The sequence below is a fragment of the Hemiscyllium ocellatum genome, chromosome 5, assembly GCF_020745735.1.
Source record: "Hemiscyllium ocellatum isolate sHemOce1 chromosome 5, sHemOce1.pat.X.cur, whole genome shotgun sequence".
In the NCBI taxonomy this organism is placed as follows: domain Eukaryota; kingdom Metazoa; phylum Chordata; class Chondrichthyes; order Orectolobiformes; family Hemiscylliidae; genus Hemiscyllium; species Hemiscyllium ocellatum.
The window spans coordinates 39,924,886-39,947,358 of record NC_083405.1 but is presented as its reverse complement, the minus strand read 5'-3'; the positions used below and the strand labels follow the sequence as shown (position 1 = coordinate 39,947,358).

At 39.3% G+C, this 22,473-nt stretch overlaps 1 protein-coding gene across 1 annotated transcript; it reads left to right on the top strand.

The window, feature by feature from the left end:
- The first annotated feature begins 6,134 nt into the window (after nt 1-6,134).
- nup42 (nucleoporin 42) lies at nt 6,135-20,981 on the top strand. Its single transcript, XM_060825410.1, has 7 exons — nt 6,135-6,580; nt 7,265-7,496; nt 9,574-9,668; nt 9,911-9,987; nt 14,575-14,661; nt 18,074-18,155; nt 19,236-20,981. The coding sequence occupies exons 1-7, from the start codon at nt 6,481-6,483 to the stop codon at nt 19,877-19,879; spliced, it is 1,317 nt and encodes a 438-aa protein (XP_060681393.1). The 5' UTR covers nt 6,135-6,480; the 3' UTR covers nt 19,880-20,981.
- Nucleotides 20,982-22,473: the final 1,492 nt, after the last annotated feature.

The window sequence follows — 22,473 nt, the reverse complement described above, 5'->3', positions numbered from 1 at the left end:
ACCCTACAAATGGCAGTTCCTAACCTGAGAGTCACAACTATCAAGGCCAGGCACTGGTCAAAGGTCTTCACTTTGTTTAATTTCAAATGGATTAGGCCCAATTGGTTATGTTTCCAGGTGAGAAGTGAGGAACTGGCTCCCTTTCTTGACTCAGCTGACTCTCAGTAAGTCACAACACGGTTAAGTTTAAAAGGATTCTTCTCCTCATGGATAGATTTTCATACCCCAAAAGTTTTCATAAGGAGTAATTTAAACAGGTTTTTTGAGTTAAAATTATTTTATTATTCACTATGTACTAAAACATGAGAAAACTCTATTTGTACACAGATTAGAAATGCGAGGTGAGTCTAAGAATTAAAAAATCATTTAATCTTTGGGTTGCCTGTGATAAATGGATTTTGAAATGTTGCAGCAATAAAGATGGATGGTGATTGATTAATTGGAGACTCTAGGTCTAGTTAGCTGAAAGGAGTTTGTCCAATTTCCTTCCACAGTTACTTAGTTGACTTGCTCTTAGCAATTAGAAAGAAAGACTGTTTTTAGCTGCATGCATGGAGTGTTTAGTGGATCTTTTCAGTTGTGTAACATCACAGCAGACAGTGAAACACAAGTACCAAGGTAGTGCACAAGCATGTCTAGCACCAGACATCCCTAGTTTCACAGCGTATCTTCTAATCACCTTGTATATTCTTAGAAGGATAAAACACACGTCTTTCATCCAGAAATGCTTTTCTTTCAACTCCTACCATGTCCATAGTTAGGGATATAACCCACAGGTTTTCTGCTGAGAAGGCACAATTTGCTCCTTATCGTCTCTGTAGCCACAAGACATCGCATTTCATTTGTTTGTCTTTCTTTTGAAGTGTTGCTTCTGAAGTTCCCTTGACTCTGTTCAGGTGTGATATCCTTTGCTTCCTCTCAGGACAGTGTAATCTGCGCAAGGATGTTACAGACAGGCATTGAATTTACATACTCATCATTTTTGGCTTGTACATCTCTTTTCAAAAAAAAACCTGCTCAGCATTCTTAAAATTTCAATACATCCATAAGTAATTCTGACTTAAGATCTATTTTCACAAGCTCCAATAAGATCAGAGAGCGAGTTTATAAAATTGCAAGCTGCCTTTTCTCCAGGGTAATACTGACTTGTGGGAGGAGGCTACTCAATCCAAAGATATGAAAGGACAGCCTGAGACCCATTGGCTAAGCTCCGCTAAATAGTAATGGTCAGATAGCGAGGCCAAAGCACTACTTAACCTCAGATAATCTTTCAGCAGCAAGTGCTGAGCAGGCCTGCGATGTTTGTGCTGACTGGTTACAGGTAGAGACTGTCAAATGTGAGTGATGGATAGTGGGCAGGGGAATATGTATGGATGTTGTTTATGTCAGAATAAAGTCCCACATAAGAGACTGTTAACTGAAGTAGAAGCCCATGGAAGTAAGGGCAAAACACTGGCATGGCTGTGAAATAGATTAAGTGGCATGCAACAGGAAGTATGGATAATGGGTCAGTACTGAAAATGTGACAAATGTGGTCCCACAAGGATGTGTTAGGTCTTCAGTTATTCATTATTTATTAACAACTGAGATAATGGCACAAAAAGTCACATTCAAATATGCTGATGACACAAAGTTTGGCAGCATTGCAGACAGTGTTGATGAAAACAAAATTACAAAGGGATATTGAGAGACTGGATAAATGGGCAAAACTGGCAGATGGTTTTCAAAGTTAGCAACTGTGAGGTTGTCCATTTTGGACCGATCAAGTATAGATAAAGGTATTTTCTAGATGATATGAAGTTAAATACAGTGTATGTCCAAAGAGACTTGAAGGTTCAGGTACACTGATCTTTGAAGTGCCATGTACAGGTGCAGAAAGTAATCAAGAAAGCTACTGGAATGCTCGAGAGCCTTTTATCTAGAGGACTGCAAAAAAGATATGCTGCAGCTATTTAAAATCTTGGTTAGACCCCACTTGTTATAGCAGAACTGACTGCATTCCCGTGATAGTTGCATTCTTGTGCAACCTTGTGTTATAAGAAAATCGTGTAATGGCAGCACCATTTAAACTAAAAGGGCCAGAATTGCGTTATAACCAATACACACTTTACAAGTCTGTCCTCCAGACAGTGTCCCCCAATTGGTCAGTTGTGTTATAGTGAGGTTGCATTAACAAAACTTGTGTTTGAGCAGAATGATCTGTATTGTGAACAGACCTGGGCAACACACCTTAGAAAGGATTGCAGGTTTGCAAGAATGATACATGGACTTTCAAGGTTAAGTTATGAGGAGAGATTATACAAATTAGACCTGTGTTCTCTTGTAATTTAGAAGATGAAAGGTGATCTGATCGAAGTCTTCAAGATATTAACAGGAGAAGACAAGGTAAGTCCAGATAAACTCTTTCCACTGGTTGAAGATACTAGAACTAGGGGGTGTAGTCATAAAATTAGGCCCAGACCATTTAAGAAATGTTAGGAAGCACTTTTAAACAGAAAGGATGGTAGAGTCTGGAACACTCTTCCACAAACAGTATTTGATTTTTTTAAAATCTGAGAAAGCAAGACTTTTTGTTCAGCATAGATATTTAGGCATAAAGGCAAAGGCAGGTATATGGAGTTGGCTCACAGATGAGTCATGATCTGATTGAATGAATGGTAGAACACGCTCCTATAGAAGAATACAGCGCAGAACAGGCCCTTAGGTCGATGCAACATCGAGGACCGATGAACTATTCTCAGCTTGTCCCCCTACGCTATCCCAAAATCATCCATGTGCTTATCTAAGGATTGTTTAAATCTCCTTAACGTGGCTGAGTTGACTACATTAGCAGATAGGGCATTCCACACCCTTATCACTCTGTGTAAAGAACCTGCCTCTGCCATCTGTCTTAAAGCTATCACCCCTCAATTTGTAGTTATGCCTCCTCGTACATGCTGACTTCATCATCCTAGGAAAAAGACTTTCACTGTCTACCCTATCTAATTCCCTGATCATCTTGTATGTCTCTATCAAATCCCCTCTTAGCTGCCTTCTTGCCATAAGAACAGGTTCAAGTCTCTCAACCTTTCCTCATTAGACCTTCCCTCTAGACCAGGCAATATCCTGGTAAATCTCCTCTGCACCTTTTCCAATGCTTCCACATCTTTCCCGAAATATGGGGACCAGAACTGTACACAATATTCCAAGTGTGGCCGCACCAGCGTTTTGTATAGTTGCAGCATGATATTGCGGCCCCTGAACACAATCCCTCTACGAATGAAACCTAATACACTGGTATGCCTTCTTAACAGCACTATCCACCTGGGTGGGGGTGGCAACTTTTAGGGATCTATGTACATGGACTCCAAGATCCCTCTGCACAACCACACTACCAAGAATCTTTCCATCGACCCAGTACTCTGCCTTCCTGTTATTCTTCACCTCACATTTAGTTGCGTTGAACTTCATTTATCACCTCTCAGCCCAATTCTGCAGTTTATCCTAGCTCCCCTGAACCTGTAACATTCTTCCACACTGTCCACCACTACACTGACTTCAGTGTCTGCAAATTTACTAATCCATCCACCTGTGCCTGCGTCTAAGTCATTTATAAAAATGACAAACAGCAGTGGTGCCAAAACAGATCCTTGTGGCACACCATTAGTAACCGGATTCCAGGCTGAATATTTTCTATCAACCACCATTCGCTACCTCCTTGCAGAGAGCCAATTTCTAGTCCAAACTGCTAAATCACCCTCAATTCAGTGCCTCTGCATTTTCTCCAACAGCCTACCATGTGGAACCTTATCAAAGGCTTTACTGAAGTCCATGTATACCACGTCAACTGCCCTACCCTCATCTACATGTTTGGTCACCTCAAAAAAAACTCAGTGAAGTTTGTGAGACATGACCTGCCCTTGACGAAACCACGTTGACTATCTGAAATCAAATTGTTGCTTGCAAGATGGTTATAAATCTTATCTCTTAAATCCTTTCCAAAACCTTTTCTACAACAGAAGTAAGGCTCACTGGTCTATAATTACCTGGGTCATCTCTACTGCCCTTGAACAAGGGCACAACATTTGCAATCCTCCAGTCCTCTGGTACCAAACCTGTAGACAATGATAACTCAAATATCAAAGCCAAAGGGTCTGCTATCTCCTTCCTAGCTTCCCAGAGAATCCTCGGATAAATCCCATCCGGCCCAGGGGACTTGTCTACATTCAGTCCTAGAATTGATAACACCTGTTTGTAACTAACCTCGATCCTTTCTAGTCTAAAATCTTGTACCTCATTCTTCTCCTCTACAATATTCTCCTTTTTCTTAGTGAAAACTGATGAGCAATGTTCATTTAGCACCTCTCCGATCTCCACAGGGTCCACACTCAACTTCCCACTTCTGTCTTTGATTGGCCCTTTTCCTACCCTAATCATCCTTTTATTCCTCACATACCTATAGAAAGCTTTAGGGTTCTCCTTTTTATTCTATTTGCTAAAGACTGCTTGTGTCCTCTCTTTGCTCTTAACTCTCTTTTTAAATCCTTCCTAGCTGATCTGTAACGTTCTATCGCCTCATCTGAACCATCTTGCCTCATCAAGACAAGCCTCCTTCTTCATAACAAGAGATGCAATTTCTGGTGTAAACCACAGTTCCCTTACCTAATCACTTCCTCCCTCCCTGACAGGGACATACCTCTCAAGGACACGCAATATCTGTTCCTTAAACCAGCTCCACATTTCCATTGTCTGCATCTTGCTACCCTGTTCTATGCATCCTAATTCTTGCCTAATCTTATTATAATTGCCCTTGCCCCATCAATAACTCGACCTGTGGCATGTACCTATCCCTTTCCATCACTGAACTAAATGTAACTGCATTATGGTCACTCTCTCCAAAGTGCTCACCTACAACTAAATCAAACACCTGGCCTGGTTCATTACCAGGCACCAGATCCAGGGTGACCTCCCCTCTTGTCGGCCCTTCGACATACTGTGTCAGGAAACCGTCCTGTACACATTGGACAAAAACTGATCCATCTGACCGTACTAGTTATAGCATTTCTGATCAATGCTGGGGAAGTTAAAGTCCCCCATAATGATCACCTTATTCCTTTTGCTCCTACCCAGAATGATTTTGCTAATCCTCTCTTCAATTTCCTGACAAGTTCAGAATGCTAGCTAAGTCAGGAAGGTGGTATCAAATTTAAGTACTCCTGTTCCAATTTGCCTGTTGTAGAGGCTCTTTATTCCAGATTTGCAACTCTACATTACAGGCAATTACATGACTAGTGTAAATGGGGGAAGAGGGCAGATGAGTGTGTGGGGAGACAGGTTGATTATGGGGGATGGGGGCAGAGAGAGAACTAATTTTATTTCAGCGTGGGATATGATTACAATGTCTGGGAAATAGGATGATTGCATTGTGCAGTAATGGGGAGAGAAAGGGTTCTTGAATCTTCTGTCTCTAAGGAATACAGAGTTTGATGGAAATTTGCAGCATACGTAAAGGAATGATTTGGAGATGCCGGTGTTGGACTGGGGTGTACAACATTAAAAATCACAAAACACCAGGTTATAGTCCAACAGGTTTAATTGGAAGCACACTAGCTTTCGGAGTGACGCTCCTTCATCAGGTGATTGTCTGGTGTGCTTCCAATTAAACCTGTTGGACTATAACCTGGTGTTTTGTGATTTTTAACTACGTAAAGGAACGTTGTTACGAAGTATATTGCTTAGTATTTATGATTTATTGAATGTTCTATACACAAGTGTCATTATATACTAAAATAACGTTATTGCTGTTTGCTGGTGTGTGGGGTCAAATAAATGTTCAGGTTTTAAAATTTGGTCACGTTAATAAAATCGCTTGGGAAACGTTGCCCTGCTGAGCAGATATTCCAACAACAAGCACCCAAATAATTCCAATTATTTTATGATCATTTGTGTTGTTGAATTCCCCTATAGTTTCCTCCCAACACTCACTACACATTAACAGGTGGAAACCCCTGACATACACCTGTTGGCATAGAGACACAAACACACCTGCCCACGCGCGTACAGTCCCTGCCCCAATGCGCGCGTGCGCACGCACACCACACCCCCCCACCTCTCCGCGCGTGCGCACTGATATACCACCCGCGTTGACTGACTGACTGACAGAGACGGACTGACTCTGACGTGTTTACAGTCCCTCATCTCCATTGCTTTTAACTCCATGATGGCGTCATACAGCTGGGCCCTGCCGGCGGCGGGAAGCTGCTGAAGTTTTGAAAACCAACCGCCCGCCCGGGCTCAGGAAGGGGAGTGTGGTCGTATCAATCATATCACTCGGGGATTGGCGTTGAGGAAGTTGGTGATCACGCGGCTCTCTCTCTCTCTCTCTTTTCCCCAATCCCGTCATAGCGAGCGCCGCGGTCCACATCCCCGTGTCGGGGAGAGGCCCGTGTCCGTCCCGGGGGTGGCGGGGAACCTGCCTTGAGCTCTCTCCGACACCGCACGATGCCGATCTGCAAGTATTTCCAGGAAGGTCGCTGCCGCTTCGGGGACAGCTGTTGGAACGAACACCCGAGAGGGGCCGGGCGAGGACAACACACAGCAGGTATTGTGTCTCAGTAAATCGAGAGACTTGCATTTCTGCTGTTACATTTGTGCTGAGAAATTTCTTTTTTTTTCAAAGCCATGGTACTTAAATGTTTTATCTTTTTAGTCATATTTTAGAATTCATTTTCATTAATTGTGTTTGCAGCAAAATGTTTTAATGCTCCATTTCCCAGTAATTCTCTCAATGGTGCAGGTTAGCTTGTGGATACGTCTTGAGTGAACTAGTTAAGGAATTCCCAAACTGCATGCCCCATATTTAGGCTTGAAAACCGATGTGATCCCTCAGCGAGTGCTCCAAGAGTGAAGTACTCGAGCTGTAAGTGTAAGGGTCTGTTAAGAAGAGTACAGTTTTTATAGCTCTGAGAAATCAATGGCAGCAGTTGCTGCCTTGCATCTTCAGACTCCCCCAATTTCAGCTCTCATCCCACTTGGGATCCAACCCCCAGTTTGGGAAGCCCTGACATTAGCCTTAAAGAATGTTTTTCTTTAAACTTTATTCCTGAACTCATTACATCCAATAATTTCAAAAATGTTGTATTTAAAAGTTTTTTTTAAGCTCAGTGTAACCTACGTGAATATTCAACTATTACATTGCCAGCATTTTTTTTCTTTAAAGTGTCTCATTAGATATTCGGTGATGAAAATGCATCCACTGTTTTGCTGCCTCATGCTGTATTTATAGCCTACAGAGGAAACTGGGGAAATCCATTCCAAAAACATCAATCTAATTATATCCAACCGTCAACATTTTACAAACCGGCACCGTGGGGAGGAGGTGGCAGGGATGTTGATAGAAGAGGATTTGGAGGTGCAGAAACTGGGAAAAAAACAGCTTCGAGCTCTGGAGGCTTTCTGCAAAATAGATTTACAACTCTTTCTGGTGATGATCAAAATCGTGACGCGGAAAACCTATTGTGAGTGCAATATTTTAATGCATGATTTAGTTTAAGTATCAAGGTGATACATTTATCAAGAGCTTTTGACATGAACTGTTGCAGTCAAATTGCATAGTGTGTGATGTGAGAGATAGTTGAAGGTGTGGTTGAATGGCAGCACCTTGATCAAGTATAGAAGTAAAAAGGCAAAGAAATTTAGAAAGGAGTTTTGAATCAAGGGCTAATTAATATCTGCTAGTTCAACAAAGATGAGCTGTTGAGATTTGGACAGTAGGATATACTCATAGAGGAATGATCCAAAGGAAGACAAGAGTAGGTGTGAACTGACATAGGTAGTTCTTCTATAATGTGCTGGTTGCTTTCATGTACATCCCTGCATTATAGAAAAATCACACTTTAGAAACAGCATTTGAAATGTTGACAAAGTAATCGTGTTACAGTCAACATGTTTTAAAACTTTGCACTTTAGAGACTGTGTTCCCAATTCGTTGATCGTTTTACAGCGAATTCACATTAACAAAACACGTATTATAGCAGAACAAGTTGAACCATAAGGTCCGTTAACATGCTGTACGTCTTTATGATCTCTGTTGCTGAACAAAGAGACCTTGGAGTGCAGATTGAAAGTGGAGTCGCAAGTAGATAGGATAGTGAAGAAGGCGTTTGGTATGCTTTCTTTTATTGGTCAGAGTATTGAATACAGGAGTTGGGAGGTCATGTTGCGGCTGTACAGGACATTGGTTAGGCCACTGTTGGAATATTGCGTGCAATTCTGGTCTCCTTCCTATCGGAAAGATGTTGTGAAACTTGAAAGGGTTCAGAAAAGATTTACAAGGATATTGCCAGGGTTGGAGGAATTGAGCTATAGGGAGAGGCTGAACAGGCTGGGGCTGTTTTCCCTGAAGCGTTAGAGGCTGAGGGGTGACCTTAGAAGTTTACAAAATTATGAGGGGTATGGATAGGAGAAATAGACAAAGTCTTTTCCCTGGGATCAGGGAGTCCAGGACTAGAGGGCCTAGGTTTAGGGTGAGAGAGGAAAGATATAAAACAGACCTAAGGGTCAACTTTTTCACGCAGAGGGTGATACGTGTATGGAATGAGCTGCCAGAGGATGTGGTACAATTGCAACATTTAAGAGACATTTGGATGGGTATATGAATAGGAAGGGTTTGGAGGGATATGGGCTGGGTGCTGGCAGGTCAGACCAGATTGGATTGGGATATCTGGTCGGCATGGGCCGGTTGGACCGAAGGGTCTGTTTCCATGCTGTACATCTCTATGACTATGAACTCTACTGGGTTCCATTTGGTTGTGGATGTGTTCAAAGAGGGGTCATATGGGACTTAAAACATTAACTCTGTTTCTCCCTCAACAGATGCTGTCAGACCTACTGAATTGGCTCCAGCACATGATGATTTTTATTATAGTAGTTCCACATGCTACTATATTAGCTCTGTAGAAGTTCTTTACGGTGCTGATAATAGGTGGTTTTAGTGATAGATAGGATATGGAAATTGAAGTGGAATTCAAGATCTTCCAAAACACTAAAGTTGTGCACTGAGGGACCTGGTTTGATTGAAGAGAAGTTAAATCGAAGACTAAGGTTGAAATTATTGGTTGTTCTCCCATCAGGTTGGAGTCAGGTTTGCCAACGTTAACTTCAAGAAAACTCCCTTAATGGTGTCATACTTTGATATGCCAATGCAGCTGTTGGTGAATGGTAGACTGTGAAATTAAGGAGCTGTGAAACACAGCCTTGGGAGGAAAGGAAATTTGGGCAGTGAATCAACACTACTGTGAAGCATTTGCGGTTTTATATAATTCTGCTGGGAAGTAAATATGAGATACTCGGGTCTTTGCTTCCAATTACCAACTGAGGCTTGGAAAAGATTGTTAGGCATTTTAATATGAAGAAAATTGTGGTTTAACAAAGTGCCAATCTTTGAAAATCAATTTCATAGCTTATTTTCTTCTTTGAGAATTTTGTAACTCATTACAGGAACATGTTTGTGATGCTATTTAAGGATGTCTCCATAATCGTTAGTGACGATTTTTGTGTGTAATGTCTTATTATTTTTTCAATTTTGTTTTGCAGGGAAATAGTAAGAAAAGACATTGAAGCATGGGAAATCTCTGGCCAGTGGTTATTTTCTTGTTACTCTGTTGCCAAGGAATACGCATGTGTCTCAGGTACAAAACTGGTTCTGCTTCTGTGCCATTTTTCTTGAATCAGATTATCCCAACATATTTTTACCATTTAAATTCTACCTTAGAAGTTTATTTTAAGGAAGAGAAAACAATATCCAAACAACAGACTGAAGAGTTATAGTAAAATCTTATCGATGGAATAAAATTCACAAAAGATAATTCATCAGATACGTCTAATCTAACTGAAAAATATATGATGGCACAGTGTGTTTCTTTCTCTATAGGTCTTGTGGACATCTCCCCAGAAGAATTGCGATTGGAATATTATAACAGTAAAGCAGGAGGCAGCTTGTCAAATTATGTAAGAACTGTATGCTTTTGAAGTCACTCTTACGAATATGAAGTGGAAGCGTTGGACTAATCAGTCATGTTAGCTGATGCACTTTTGAACGTTGTTTCTGCCTCTTCTTGTGGTAAGGCAAAATGATGACTTCTGATCCTGAATCTGTGTTCTTTGCAGAGGTGGTTGTCTACTTAGATAAATTTTCTAGCATGTAGATTCCTGTCATAGTACACTTGTTGAAAGAACCTCATTGATAACATCTTTTGATGGTTGCCGAAGCTAAAGTGAGAATGGTGTAACCTAGAACGGGTTTATGGATGAGATGATACTTTGCTTGACTGCAAAGATGGAAATACTCTTGTCATGTGAGATGTCACTGATTCACAAGATGTAGCTGTTGCTGTCTGAGCCAACATTTACTGACTATCCCTCATTGCCCTTGAGAAAGTTTGTGGCGAGTTGCTGCCTTAAATGACTAAAATCCAGTATTGAAAGTAGACTGACAGTATCATTAGGGAGGGCATTCCAGGATTTTGACCCATTGACAGTGAAGGAATGATAATATGTTTCCCAGTTTGGATGGTGAGTGACTTGGAAGGGAACTTGCAAGTGGTGGTGTTCCTGTATATCTGATTCTCTTGTCCTTCTGGACGGTACTCGTCAGGACTTTGGAAAGTGCTGTCTAAGCCGCTTTGGTGAATTTCTGCAGTGCATCTTTTAGTGTACACTGCTGCTACTGAGCAACAATGGTGGAAGGAGTAGATGCTTGTGGGTGTGCTCCTAATCACAGTGGCTGCTTTGACCTGGATGCTGGTAAGCGTCTTAAACGTTTTCAAGCAAGTGGAGAATATTTTGTAAGCTTTCCGACTTGTGCCTTGCAGATGGTGAATAGGCTTTGGAAACTTAGAAGAAAAGTTACTTGCTGCAGGATTCCTAGCCTCTGGCCTGCTCTTATAGCCCGAGTACTTATGTGGCTGGTCCAGTTCAGTTGCTGGTCAGTGGTAACCCTCAAAGTTGATAGCAGGGAATTCAGAGATGGTGATGCTATTGAATGTCGATTGTTAGTTTGTCTTTTTGAAGATGGTTGTTGATTCTTTAGCATAAATGTTATTTGCCACTGGTTTTTATCCATGTCATGTTGCATTTGAACATGGACTGCTTTAAGTGATGTTAAACATTGGTGCAGTCGTCAGCGAACTTCCCCACTTCTGACCTTATGGTGAATGGAAGGTCATGGATGAAGCAGCTGAGGACGGTTGGACCTAGGACACTGCCCTGAGGAACTTCTGCAGAGATGTTCTTGGAGCTGTGATGACTGACCCCCCCCCCCCCCCAATAACCACAACCATCTTACTTTTATGTTAGATATGACCTTGATCAGCAAACAATTTTCTCTCTGATTCCATTTGACTCCATTTTTGTGAGGGCACTTTTGGCACACTCTCAAATTCAACTTTGATGTCAAGAGCAGTCACCCTTAACCTACCTGTGCAATTCAGCTGTTTTGTCAATGTTTGAAGTAAGGCTGTAATGACATCAGGAGCTGAGGAACCTAAACTTTGTTAGTGATCAGATTATTGCTAAGCAAGTGCTGTTTGTTAGCATTGATACCTTGCATCATTTTACTGATATTCAAGAATGAACTGATGGGACAGTAATTGGCAGATTGGATTTGTCCTGGTTTTTTTTAGTGTACAGGACGTACCTGGGCAATTTTCTGCACTATTGGATAGATGCCAGTGTTGTAGCTGTATTGGAACATGCAGGATGGGGACATGTCAAGTTCTGGAGAGCTTTAGAGTGCATAGTTTTTACAGTATCCAGTGCATCAAGCATTTACTAATATCTCAAGAAGTGAATTGAATTGGCTGTAGACTGGCATCTTAATGCTGGAAACCTCTGGAGAAGGCCAAAATGGATTATCCACTCAGAACGTTGGACTGAAGATAGTTGCAAGTGCTTCAGCCTTTTCTTTTGCATCAATGTGCTAGGCTCCACAATTATTGAAGATGGCGCTGTTTATGAAGTCTCCTCCTTCAGTGAGTTGTTGAATTATCCTCCACCGTTCATGAGCAGCTATGGCAGGACTGCAGAGTTTATATCAGATCTCTTCATTGTAGAATCGACTAGCTCCGACTTTCATTTCCTGCTTATTCTGTTTGGCTCGCAATTAGTCCTGTTGTGTAACTTCACAAGGTTGACTCGCTTTTTTTTAGCTATTTCTGGTGCTAATCCTGGCATGCCCTCTTTCACTCTTCATTAAATCAGAAGAATGTTATGGTAGAGTAGGAATATGCTGATCTGTGAGGGCGTAGATTGCATTGGACTACAATTTGGCTGCCACCGAGGGCCCACAGCACCTCCATAGATGCTCAATTTTGATTTACTACCTATCCCATTTAGCACAGTGATAGTTTCACAGCATGTGGTAGGGTAGTCTAATGTCCTTTCAATATTGTAATTTTAGTGGTTCACTAATATCCTTTTAGGAAGAAAATCTGCCAGTCTAACCTGGTCTGGTTGGCATGTCACACAAGACCCACAGCAATGTGGTTGACTCTCAAGTGCCCTCTGGAAAATTGGGGATGGGCAATAAATACTGGCCTGGCCACTGACATCCGTATCCCATGAATGAATAAAAAATATCTTCTCTATGTGAAGGCTGGACTTCATGTCCACAAGTTGAATTCATTTGCTTTGGTGTGGTTCAAGCCCATGACTGTGGTTGCGAGTCCAACAATGATACCACAAGGCTATTGTCTCCCCTTTCTTTTCCAGTATAATTAATTGAAATAGATTTACACTGATTTAACAATAAGGAGTGGTACATCGACCCAACTTTTTCTAAAATTTGGCATGTGCACCATAATTTTAGCTATTACTATGCAAATCTTGCATGGAGCTGTTACTGACTACTCCAATTCATCTTCTATTCTAATTAGAATACATTCCATTGACCTAAGAGTTAAAGTGAGAACACACTGACATTCCACAAATTGAGTGTGTTTAAGTGAACTAAAGCACCTATATAATGTTTTAGTGTAGAGAGTGTGGTCCTGGAAAAGCACAGTCAGTCAGGCAGCATCCTCGGATGCTGCCTGACTGCTCCTTGAATGCTGCTTGACGAGCTGTGCTTTTCCAGCACCACACTATTGAATCTGGTCTCCAGCATCTGCAGTCCTTACTTTTTCCTCCCTGTAAAATGTTTCAATAAACCGGAATCTAAACTTATTTTAATCTGAGCTATTCCTTTTTGGAATGCTTGTTAGTTTCATTGTGCATGATCTATGAACTAAGGCCTTGCGTGACATCTATGTTGTTAATGATTTGGAAACAAAATAATTTACTTTATTTTCATGGATTGCATGAGCATAAATGGAGCAAAACAATCCAGTATTGAATTTTAAGTTATTGAAATCTCTGGTTCGCAGTTGCCTTGAATGAGAACTGAAGGTCATGCATCCAAAATATTTAGAATAACATGCTGACTGAGAGCAAATAGACTTAATGCTCTGAGCTATAAGTCCATCAAATTACTTTTTTTGAAACAATAATTCTTAATTAAAGTAAAATAATTCAGATGTTTCTTCTTTAGTAACAACAAGACATAGGAACAGGAGTAGGCCATTCAGCCTCTCAATCCTGTTCTGCCTGCCACTCAGAGGTCATGGCTGATCTGTGTTCTAATGCCATATACTGCTTTTCTCAATATTTTTTTTTAGACTTACAGTGTGGAAACAGGCCCTTCGGCCCAACAAGTCCACACCGACCCGCCGAAGCGCAACCCACCCATACCCCTACATTTACCCCTTACCTAACACTACGGGCAATTTAGCTTGGCCAATTCACCTGACCCGCACATCTTTGGACTGTGGGAGGAAACCGGAGCACCCGGAGGAAACCCACACAGACACGGGGAGAACGTGCAAACTCCACACAGTCAGTCGCCTGAGTCGGGAATTGAACCCGGGTCTACAGGCGCTGTGAGGCAGCAGTGCTAACCACTGTGCCACCGTGCCGCCCACAATCTTTGCTTAACAAAAATCTATCTATCTCAGGTTTAAATTTGACAAATGATCTAGTATGAACTGCCATTTGTGAAGTGGGTTACAAACCTCTAACACCTTTTGTGTGCAGAGGTGCTCCCTAATATCTTTCCTGAATGAGCCTAATTGGCCCCGAGTTCTAAAATCCCCATCTTTATCATCCAGTCCATTCTTGTTAATATCTTGAAGACTGATCAGATCACCCCTTAAACTTCTAAGTTCTCGTGAAAACAGACATAACCTTATATAATCTATCTTCATAACTTAACTCCTGAAATGTAGCTATCATTATTGTAGACCTAATTGTATTCCTTTCAAGACCCATATATCTTCCCTAAGATGTGGTGCCAAGATCAGTTTGGAGTACTCCAATTGGGATCTAACCAGGTTTTATAGCTGCTGCATAACTTTTGCATCCTTAAATTCCAGTCCTTTAGATTTAAAGGCCAGCTTTGTTAATTACCAAATCTGAACAATTACATTAAGTACATGTTAGTTGTAATGTTAATTTCTAATTGTTAGTCTGAAATATTTTTTAAATTGTTGTATTTTGTTGCAGGCTGACTCTATTAGGCAGTTATCAAATCAACAGAAGAACAGAATGCTTGAAATTAAGAAACCAAATTTATCTGTAAGAAGTTCAATGGTAAGCTGTAATTGGGAAAAGACTGTGAAAATGTGTATGTAAAATAAATGGTAATTAATTTGTATTTGTGTCATTTTAAAATGTTCCGGTAGGCTTAGATTTTGCAGCTGTTATCCTCACCCTATTTATGAAGTAAATCAAAGCAACTTCTGGCATCTGTGCATGTACAATTGAACATAAAAATCAGGAAATTACTGTCTGCATTACACTGTTCGTCCTCCATTCTAACATAGGTGCAAAAGCATAAATTTGTGGTACTTACCTACTAGATACTCACTATTCCAAAAAAGGTTAGAATTTGTCCATATAATTGCTTTTAAATTTATAACAACATTGTCAATCTTAACTGCTATCAAACAATCACAGTGACAGTGAAAATTAACTTTTACCTGTCTTGCCCTTTAAGATATTAAAAATAATATTGTATTTCCAAAATTTATTACCTCTTGAAGGGTCACTCTCCACAGATGCCAACCTGGTGAGTTTCTCCAGCAATTATTTTTTAGTTTCAGACTTCCAGTATCCACAGTTCTTTGTTTTTATTTTTACTTTACCTTTTTTAGTCTCTTACCTCTCTCTTAATTTTATTTTCTGTAGCTAATTTTACATTGAATTATTTCTTCTAAGTTGGGATGTCTGCTTGTCTCAGTGAAGATTTGTCAATCTGATCATGGTTTCACATACTTGCCTAACCTCTCATGTTCATCCCAGGTTCCCTGTAAAAAAGGGCTATGTTGCTTTGACACTAACAATTACTAATTCCAGTGCAAAAGCTCATGGAAAGTGGATAGCATTGAGCAATGTGCATCTTTCATTCACTGCTAATCATAACGTGTGTCATTGTGCTTATATAGTACGTTATCAGACCTTTAAAAAAGAACGGTATGACATAAAGTTAATATCTTTAAAATAGTGTCTCTATTATCTAGGCAAATGCAGTCACTGTTTTATAGACATGCAAATTGAGAACACAAGTAGGTTACTTGTCTCCTTGAGTCTGTTCTACTTCTCAATTAGATCATATCTGATTCAATTGTGTTTTGAATTCCATCCAACCCTAAGAGCCTTTGATTTGCATGTCTACCGAATATCATCATCTTTCTTAATTTAATGGCCAGGCAAAGGTAGAGGAGGACGGAAATTGGAAGTAAAGATAATTAATTTTTTTCCAATTCCAAACGAAAGCAAAAGCAGCACTGGTGCAATCATTGATTTATCAGAAGAAGAGTTCTGGGAGAGGGGCAGATTAGGACTCTTAAAAAGGAATGTTCATCTGCTCCACAAAGCAACAGGAACCATCTGGGTAGACTTTTGACTTGGAGAATGTGAAACGTGTTTAAGAAAAGAATGAGCTCAGCCAGGCAATGGAGAAGAGTGATGCTGGATGAGGACTATTCAGATCTACTAGCAAAGGAGAACTGAAGAGTCTTCTGAACATTGATGGGGGAATGGATGTGTAGAGAGATTGTAAGTCCAAGACAAAGAGAAGGCAAGAGGCCAAAAAACTGGGATTTGTAGAACTGGCATAAAGCATCACAAAAGTAGCTGGGAAGAGATTGAACAAGAGAGGAAAAAGTAATCAAGATGGAAAGAAATAAGTTCAGTGGAGCAGGAACAGACTGAAACAATGGGTCTACCAGTGCAGCCCTGTTTATGGATTTTGGGAAGGTGGTAGAAGCTGACTGCAGGATTAAGGTGCAACTGTGGAGGAAAAAAAACGCCAGAGCAGTTGAAGTCAGTGACAACCCTGTAAACAAGTTTAATTTTCATTGTTGGGGCCATGGTCCTGGGGGAAAAAAGACATTCAAAACTTGGTGCTCAGGCTCTGTAAGGTAGAGGACCGGCTACCAGACCACAAACCACTCTTGTCAGGAGGTTTGATATCAAAATCTTGAGTTAGACCTGAGAAGAGAGTGCAGCATGTTTTAGAGGCAGACAGGTTAGAATGGGTGAAGAAAACTGAGAAACGAAGGTAGTGCATGTCACATCAACACCAGCTGACTGGTTACAGATTGGGCACACTATATCTCGTAGCAGAAATTGGTTTTTGCAGGGCCCAGCTGAAGCAATATTTCTTTCTTAAATTTTATTTTTTTTGTTGAGAGCTGAAATAGAAGCGAGGGGCAAGAGGGGTCAGTTAAAGAAGTGCCTGGTAGGGGTGTGCTGTTTTACACAATTCCAGGGTCACTTAACGTGTTTTTAAGAGTGTAGGCACGTTGGAGCTGCTGGACAGTAGAAAACTCTATTCTGGTAGTGACATAATGTCTCAATATTGTTGTCATTACTGATCCTAGCAATTAGTTTTAGTTGAATTACAAGCAGAAGTAAACTTTCTAATACTTGAACTGAACTGATCAGCAACAGGTTTAGTCCCACTGTACATTTAAAGGTGTTTTTTAATAAATTGATTCTTCTTTGTACATGATACATGTGTGTACAAGTAATTATACTTCATATCAAAGCAATTGATGCTGGCTGAATTCTTCTAATTTTTGGGGGGGTATTGTAAGTAATTTCCTTTTCTATGGAAAATTTTTTTTTAACCTCTTAAAAATTGCACTGAAATCAAAAACTTTCCATAGTGATTAAATGTAATTTTGACTGTTTGATGATTAGAACATTGAATACCAAGCCGTTGTTCCAAATTTGAAACATAGTTCTCTCTAACTCTGCTGTTTCACATCAAGACGTAACCATCGTTGTTGTGTAATGGAATATGTTTTTGCATTTCTCACATATTGACTGCACCTAGATCTGATGTTGCATGGAACACACGCAGAGTTAAACTGTGTCTACGTTCAGTGACTCTGCTGTAATGCCATCATTAAAAGAAGTTTCCCAATTATCATATGTTATCCCAAACTCAGCAGGTCTGGCAGCATCTCCGGAAGAAAGCAAAGTTAATGTTTTGGGTCCAGTGGCCTTTCTTCAAAAGAAGCCTTCTGTAGAAGAGTCAGTAGAACCAAAATGTTAACTCTGCTTTCTCTTCACCGATTCTGCCAAACCTGCTGATTTTCTACAGCAATTTCTATTTTTGTTTCAGATTTCCAGTATCTGCAATTTTAAAAATCATATTATATCTGTCATCGCATGACCTTTCATCGTTTTTAGTCTTGTGCTGAACTGTTCATTCATTGGAAGTGAGCTTCATGTCTGATCTTTAAACTGACATTATTCTTAGAATTTGATTAATCAAGCAGTTAACAGATTATTCCCTTTATTGTTGCTTTGTTACTAACTTGTGTACTTTTTTTTATAACTCTTCGTTAGTAATGTACCTGTCTGGATTGAAAATTATTTGAATTGCTGCCAAAAGTTCAGAGTTACAACACAAATGGAGTCTATTATCATGATTTATTTTATTTAGGGACTTCAATACTATAACCTTTATTTTCCTTCTCTGTTTCTCCAGAGTGCTGAATTGAGAAAGCCAAACCAACAGAAACCTGCAACAGGATTTGGTGGAATGCAAACTTCAACCTTTGGCTCATCTGGTAATTGTTGATGTGCAATTATAATATAGATGTCTTAAATTTAAATGTACTTCTGTAAAGTAGAAATGTTTTTCTAATCTCTGAAAAATGATGGTGTTAGTTAACTTCCTGTACCATTTTGTGCACTGTCAGCTGCTTAAAATGCTAGAAGATTGATCTCTGGTTGCCAAGCTGACATTTTAATCTGCTTTTCCTAAAATTTTAGGAAATTTGTACTATAAAATATTGAGTTTCAGTTTAACCTTTGAGGAATGCAACAAATAAAAGTATAATGTAATGCTGGGGTTCTGGGCAGTTGGGATCACGTAGAGGTGTTTTGAGAATCTATGCTGTCAGGTGTCGATAAATAATAAAGGAGAGATGCCTCTAGTATGTAATATAAAACTTGGTCTTGACTCCGAGCTGTGTCACTCCTGATGGGTCAAGATGATCATGACAAATTAAGTCAAGCTGTTATAATCCATCTATAATTCCTTAATATAGTTATTAGTTGGAAATTTGTTTGCGCAAGAAAGAGGGCCTTCGTATCAATTTATACATCAGTGCCACAAAGCTTAACAGGTCTAATACAAGTAAACTAATTTACAATGTAAATTCTATTCTATATTTCCAACTAAGTAGCAGGCGATTTAGCCCATTTCTAAAAATATGGCAGCGCTGCAAGTTACTAATTTAGTTCTTTTTCCTGTATTTGTTTCAGAAAGTATCAATTCAAACATCGAGCTATATTTTCTCAATACCATTTTTACATTAAAATTTTATCATTTAACTATTTTGCTACTGTAGACTAGGTTACTCATCTCAGTGCTGTACTGATATGATTAATTCACTGTTTGAATGGTTCTTAATCATTTAAGACATTTAGACTAATTTTTAGACTAATTGCGTACTACTATTGAAATAAATAAAACCCCTGGAATTTTCATTTCCAAAGTTTCCCAAGTCAATTTTTATGAGGCCTGTAACACTTATGAATAGGTTTTAAGTGAAGCAGTTGAGTTCATATTTGATTTTGAGATCTGTTTCCCTGATGGCTTACTGAAATAACATGACTCACTTAGGTTTTGTTTCTTTTCTAAGGCTTTGCCTCCAGCTCTGTAAGCAGCAGCTCATTTAGCTTCAAACCCAGTGCTGGATTTGGCAATACCACAACAACGTCACAGTTTGGAAATTCTTCAGCACCTCTGTCAGGATTTGAAACCAAACAAGCCTCTTCCTCGGTGTTTGGAAATACGTCAACGTTTGCACTTCCCACTTCCACACCAGCTTCAGCCCCTGGTGCATTTGGTGGTTCTGCTACCAGCTCAGCTGCAAGTGCTGCAGTGTTTGGAAGTTCTACTCCTTTTGGAAGCAACTCAACAATGGGTTCTTCTGGTTTTGGGGGTTCTGCATCTGTCCAAGCACCGACATCCTCTGCATTTGGGAGCACTGTAACAACAACAACAACAACAAATGTTTTTGGAGGAAATGTAATTGCACCAGCAAATAGTTTTGGGAGCAAAGGAACAGCAACAGCAACAACAAATGTTTTTGGGAGCACAGCAGCATCAGTATCTCAATCCCAAAGCATTCCGGTTGGCAATAATTCAGTTAACGGAAACGATAAATTGTATACACCTCGGACAGAACTCTCAGCAGATGACTTACAAGAATTTGAAGCAAAGAAGTTCACTCTAGGAAGGATCCCTTTAAGGCCACCACCAATCGAACTTCTAAATGTGTAAATTTGTCAAAATATAATTACATTGATTACTTGCCATGATACTTCATAATGCACTAGAAATTATGTTTTTTGAATTTATTATAATTCTTGGTAGATCTGCTATAATCAGTAATATAGGGAATTTAACTTTGTAGTAATTTATTGGATTGATTATAATTTCTTTCTCTCCAACTCTTCCCATGTGTTCAATTTTCCCCATCTTAAAAGAAAATTCACAAATATCTGTCAACATCATCACTCTTTTTGCTAAAGTTGGAATAAACCCACCTGCATTTATTTCTGTATTGGAATTATGTGCTGCCCTTAGGGAGGTGTGCAGACTGATAAATGGTTTATTTGCACCGGTGACTAGGGGGAAGAAAATGAATATATTAACAACAAATGGATGCTGGAAGCACTGAAACTTCAAGCTGTAATTTGCAAGATGCTGAGCTTGACTGTAAGCAGATATCCCTTAATTAGCTTAAAGTCTGAATTACTCTTGAGCGACCTTTAGGATAAATTATTTCAACTTAACAGGCAAGATTTGTATGCAGTACACAACTTAACTGTCTTTTTTAAAAAAGCTTAAATGCACTGTACATTTTTACTTTAAAGTTTATTTAACTATCTACAGTGCCAATTGTAATTGTTCTAAAATGAAATTTGTATTTAACAAAAAATACATTATTTTAAATTTCATGTATAAATATGCACATCAGGAGTGTTTCCATTTTGATGCATCCTAGGAGCACAGATTGTCTACTTGTCCCCAATAAGATGTATACTGTAATATGCCTGAGTTCACCTTTATATGTGAAAACCTGATAATCATCTATTCCCACAATTGTTGTATTTTGTACCTTTTTAAGCCTTATAATTGTGAACTTGTCTATTCTTGTGACTCCAATTATTATTTTAGTGCTGATTTTGAATCTGTACATTTTAGAAGGGAAAACCAAGTTTATTTAACACATTGTCAGGAAGTCTCAAATCTCTTCACAAGCAATGAATTACTAATGGTAAATGGTGTATGAGTTTTCACCTATTGTATGCGGGTAGCCTTTTTTTGCTTGTTTGCTGCTTTTAATATTTTTATGTGAAATATTTAGCAAATCACATTAAAGTGCCAAATACAGAATTATATGGTGCCTGTATTTCTTACTGTGGTAGAAATATTTATGAATTGGCCATTTTTTGAATAGTTTCAGATGAATGACTTGGAGAGGAAAAGTGCAAATATTTTTCATTCACCCTTCACGAAATGATGGAAAATAATCTGTAATCATGTTGTTCACTTTTACTTTTAAAAAGGGTGCAGTTTTTCTGGTTTTAAATATTCATTAGTCGACCTGTTTCTCCCTCATGAGCAGAAGAAAATACCTACCACTTCCAAGGAATTACTTGTGCATTTAAGGATGTCCTTGTTCCTCTATTTTTTAAAAATTATTTTCTCCTATTTGCACTATCATGCATTTTCATTCTACATAGACAGTGAATTTCTCTACATCATCTTGAAGGATTTTAAAGTTAGTTTGGCCATTTGCTAAACTAACAAGTACTTAAGTTTGTCTACAAAGGACAAATGATAACAGAAGATGGTAAATGTGCTGCCAAAGTCAGAAGCTGGGATAGAAGTATCCTTCATCTTCATGAAATAGATTTTGGCTGTGCCTACAAGGAAATTTCAGGTTTAAAACAAGGAGAAAACCTTAATTCTCCTTTTTGTACATTTCCCCGCATGGTTCAGAGACCTGAACAATAAATAAAGAAAATAGAGGCCTTTCAAATGTAGATGATAAGATGTCTTAGAGTCTGTATATGGAATTTTACATATACAAGTTGAAAAATGAGAAGAAAATATTAGTATTTTGGAAATTTTGATTCTAGAGGGCAAAGTGGAGGGTAGCAGGTGAGAGATCATCATAAATGTATTCAAACAGCAGAATACTGCAGTTGCTGAATTGAAACAATACTAGGAAAAATAGCCAAACTATCTAGTGCAGAGAGAGGATCAGAATTAACATTCCAGTGATTGGATATCCTAGTTGGTTCAAGACATGCAATGAAGGCTCAAGTCGGATGAGTATTATGAAGCACAACCACAGATTCTGGTAGGAGTAGTTGCAAGCAGAAGATGCAAGAACCAAAATGACTGTTTAATTAATGTTAGTTGTTTGCTCCATCTATCATTTTATATCTATCACACACATGCATCAGAACAGGTGAACCCAACTGCAGTCCTGCTGCTGCATTGCTACTTCCAAATGCTTGTATTTTCCTATCTGGTCTTGAGTGCAATGCTTTATTTAATGCTTCTATGCACACTACATCTGCATTTCATTTTTCCATTCTACCTTCAAATTATAAAAACTATAACTTGAAGGGCAGTAAGAATTACCTACTTTCTAAAAATCCAATGATTTCATTTCAGGTTATAAATTTCAATTGTATACAGACCTCCCTTGTCCACTATTCACCTTTCTGCAAAGACAAGTTACTCCAAGTTTACAGTCTTTCGTAATGATGGATAAATCTTCTAATGCTTTTTGTCAACTTTGTCATTTGAATCTTAATTAGTCAGCATGGCTTTGTGAAGGGCAGGTCATGCCTCAC

Bases quoted from the DNA above. Each gene is read 5' to 3' on its own strand.
- nup42 (XM_060825410.1), top strand. From the start codon at position 6,481: ATGCCGATCTGCAAGTATTTCCAGGAAGGTCGCTGCCGCTTCGGGGAC. The intron at 7,497-9,573 runs GTGAGTGCAATA...TTTGTTTTGCAG, and splicing joins CGTGACGCGGAAAACCTATT to GGAAATAGTAAGAAAAGACA. The intron at 9,669-9,910 runs GTACAAAACTGG...CTTTCTCTATAG, and splicing joins GGAATACGCATGTGTCTCAG to GTCTTGTGGACATCTCCCCA.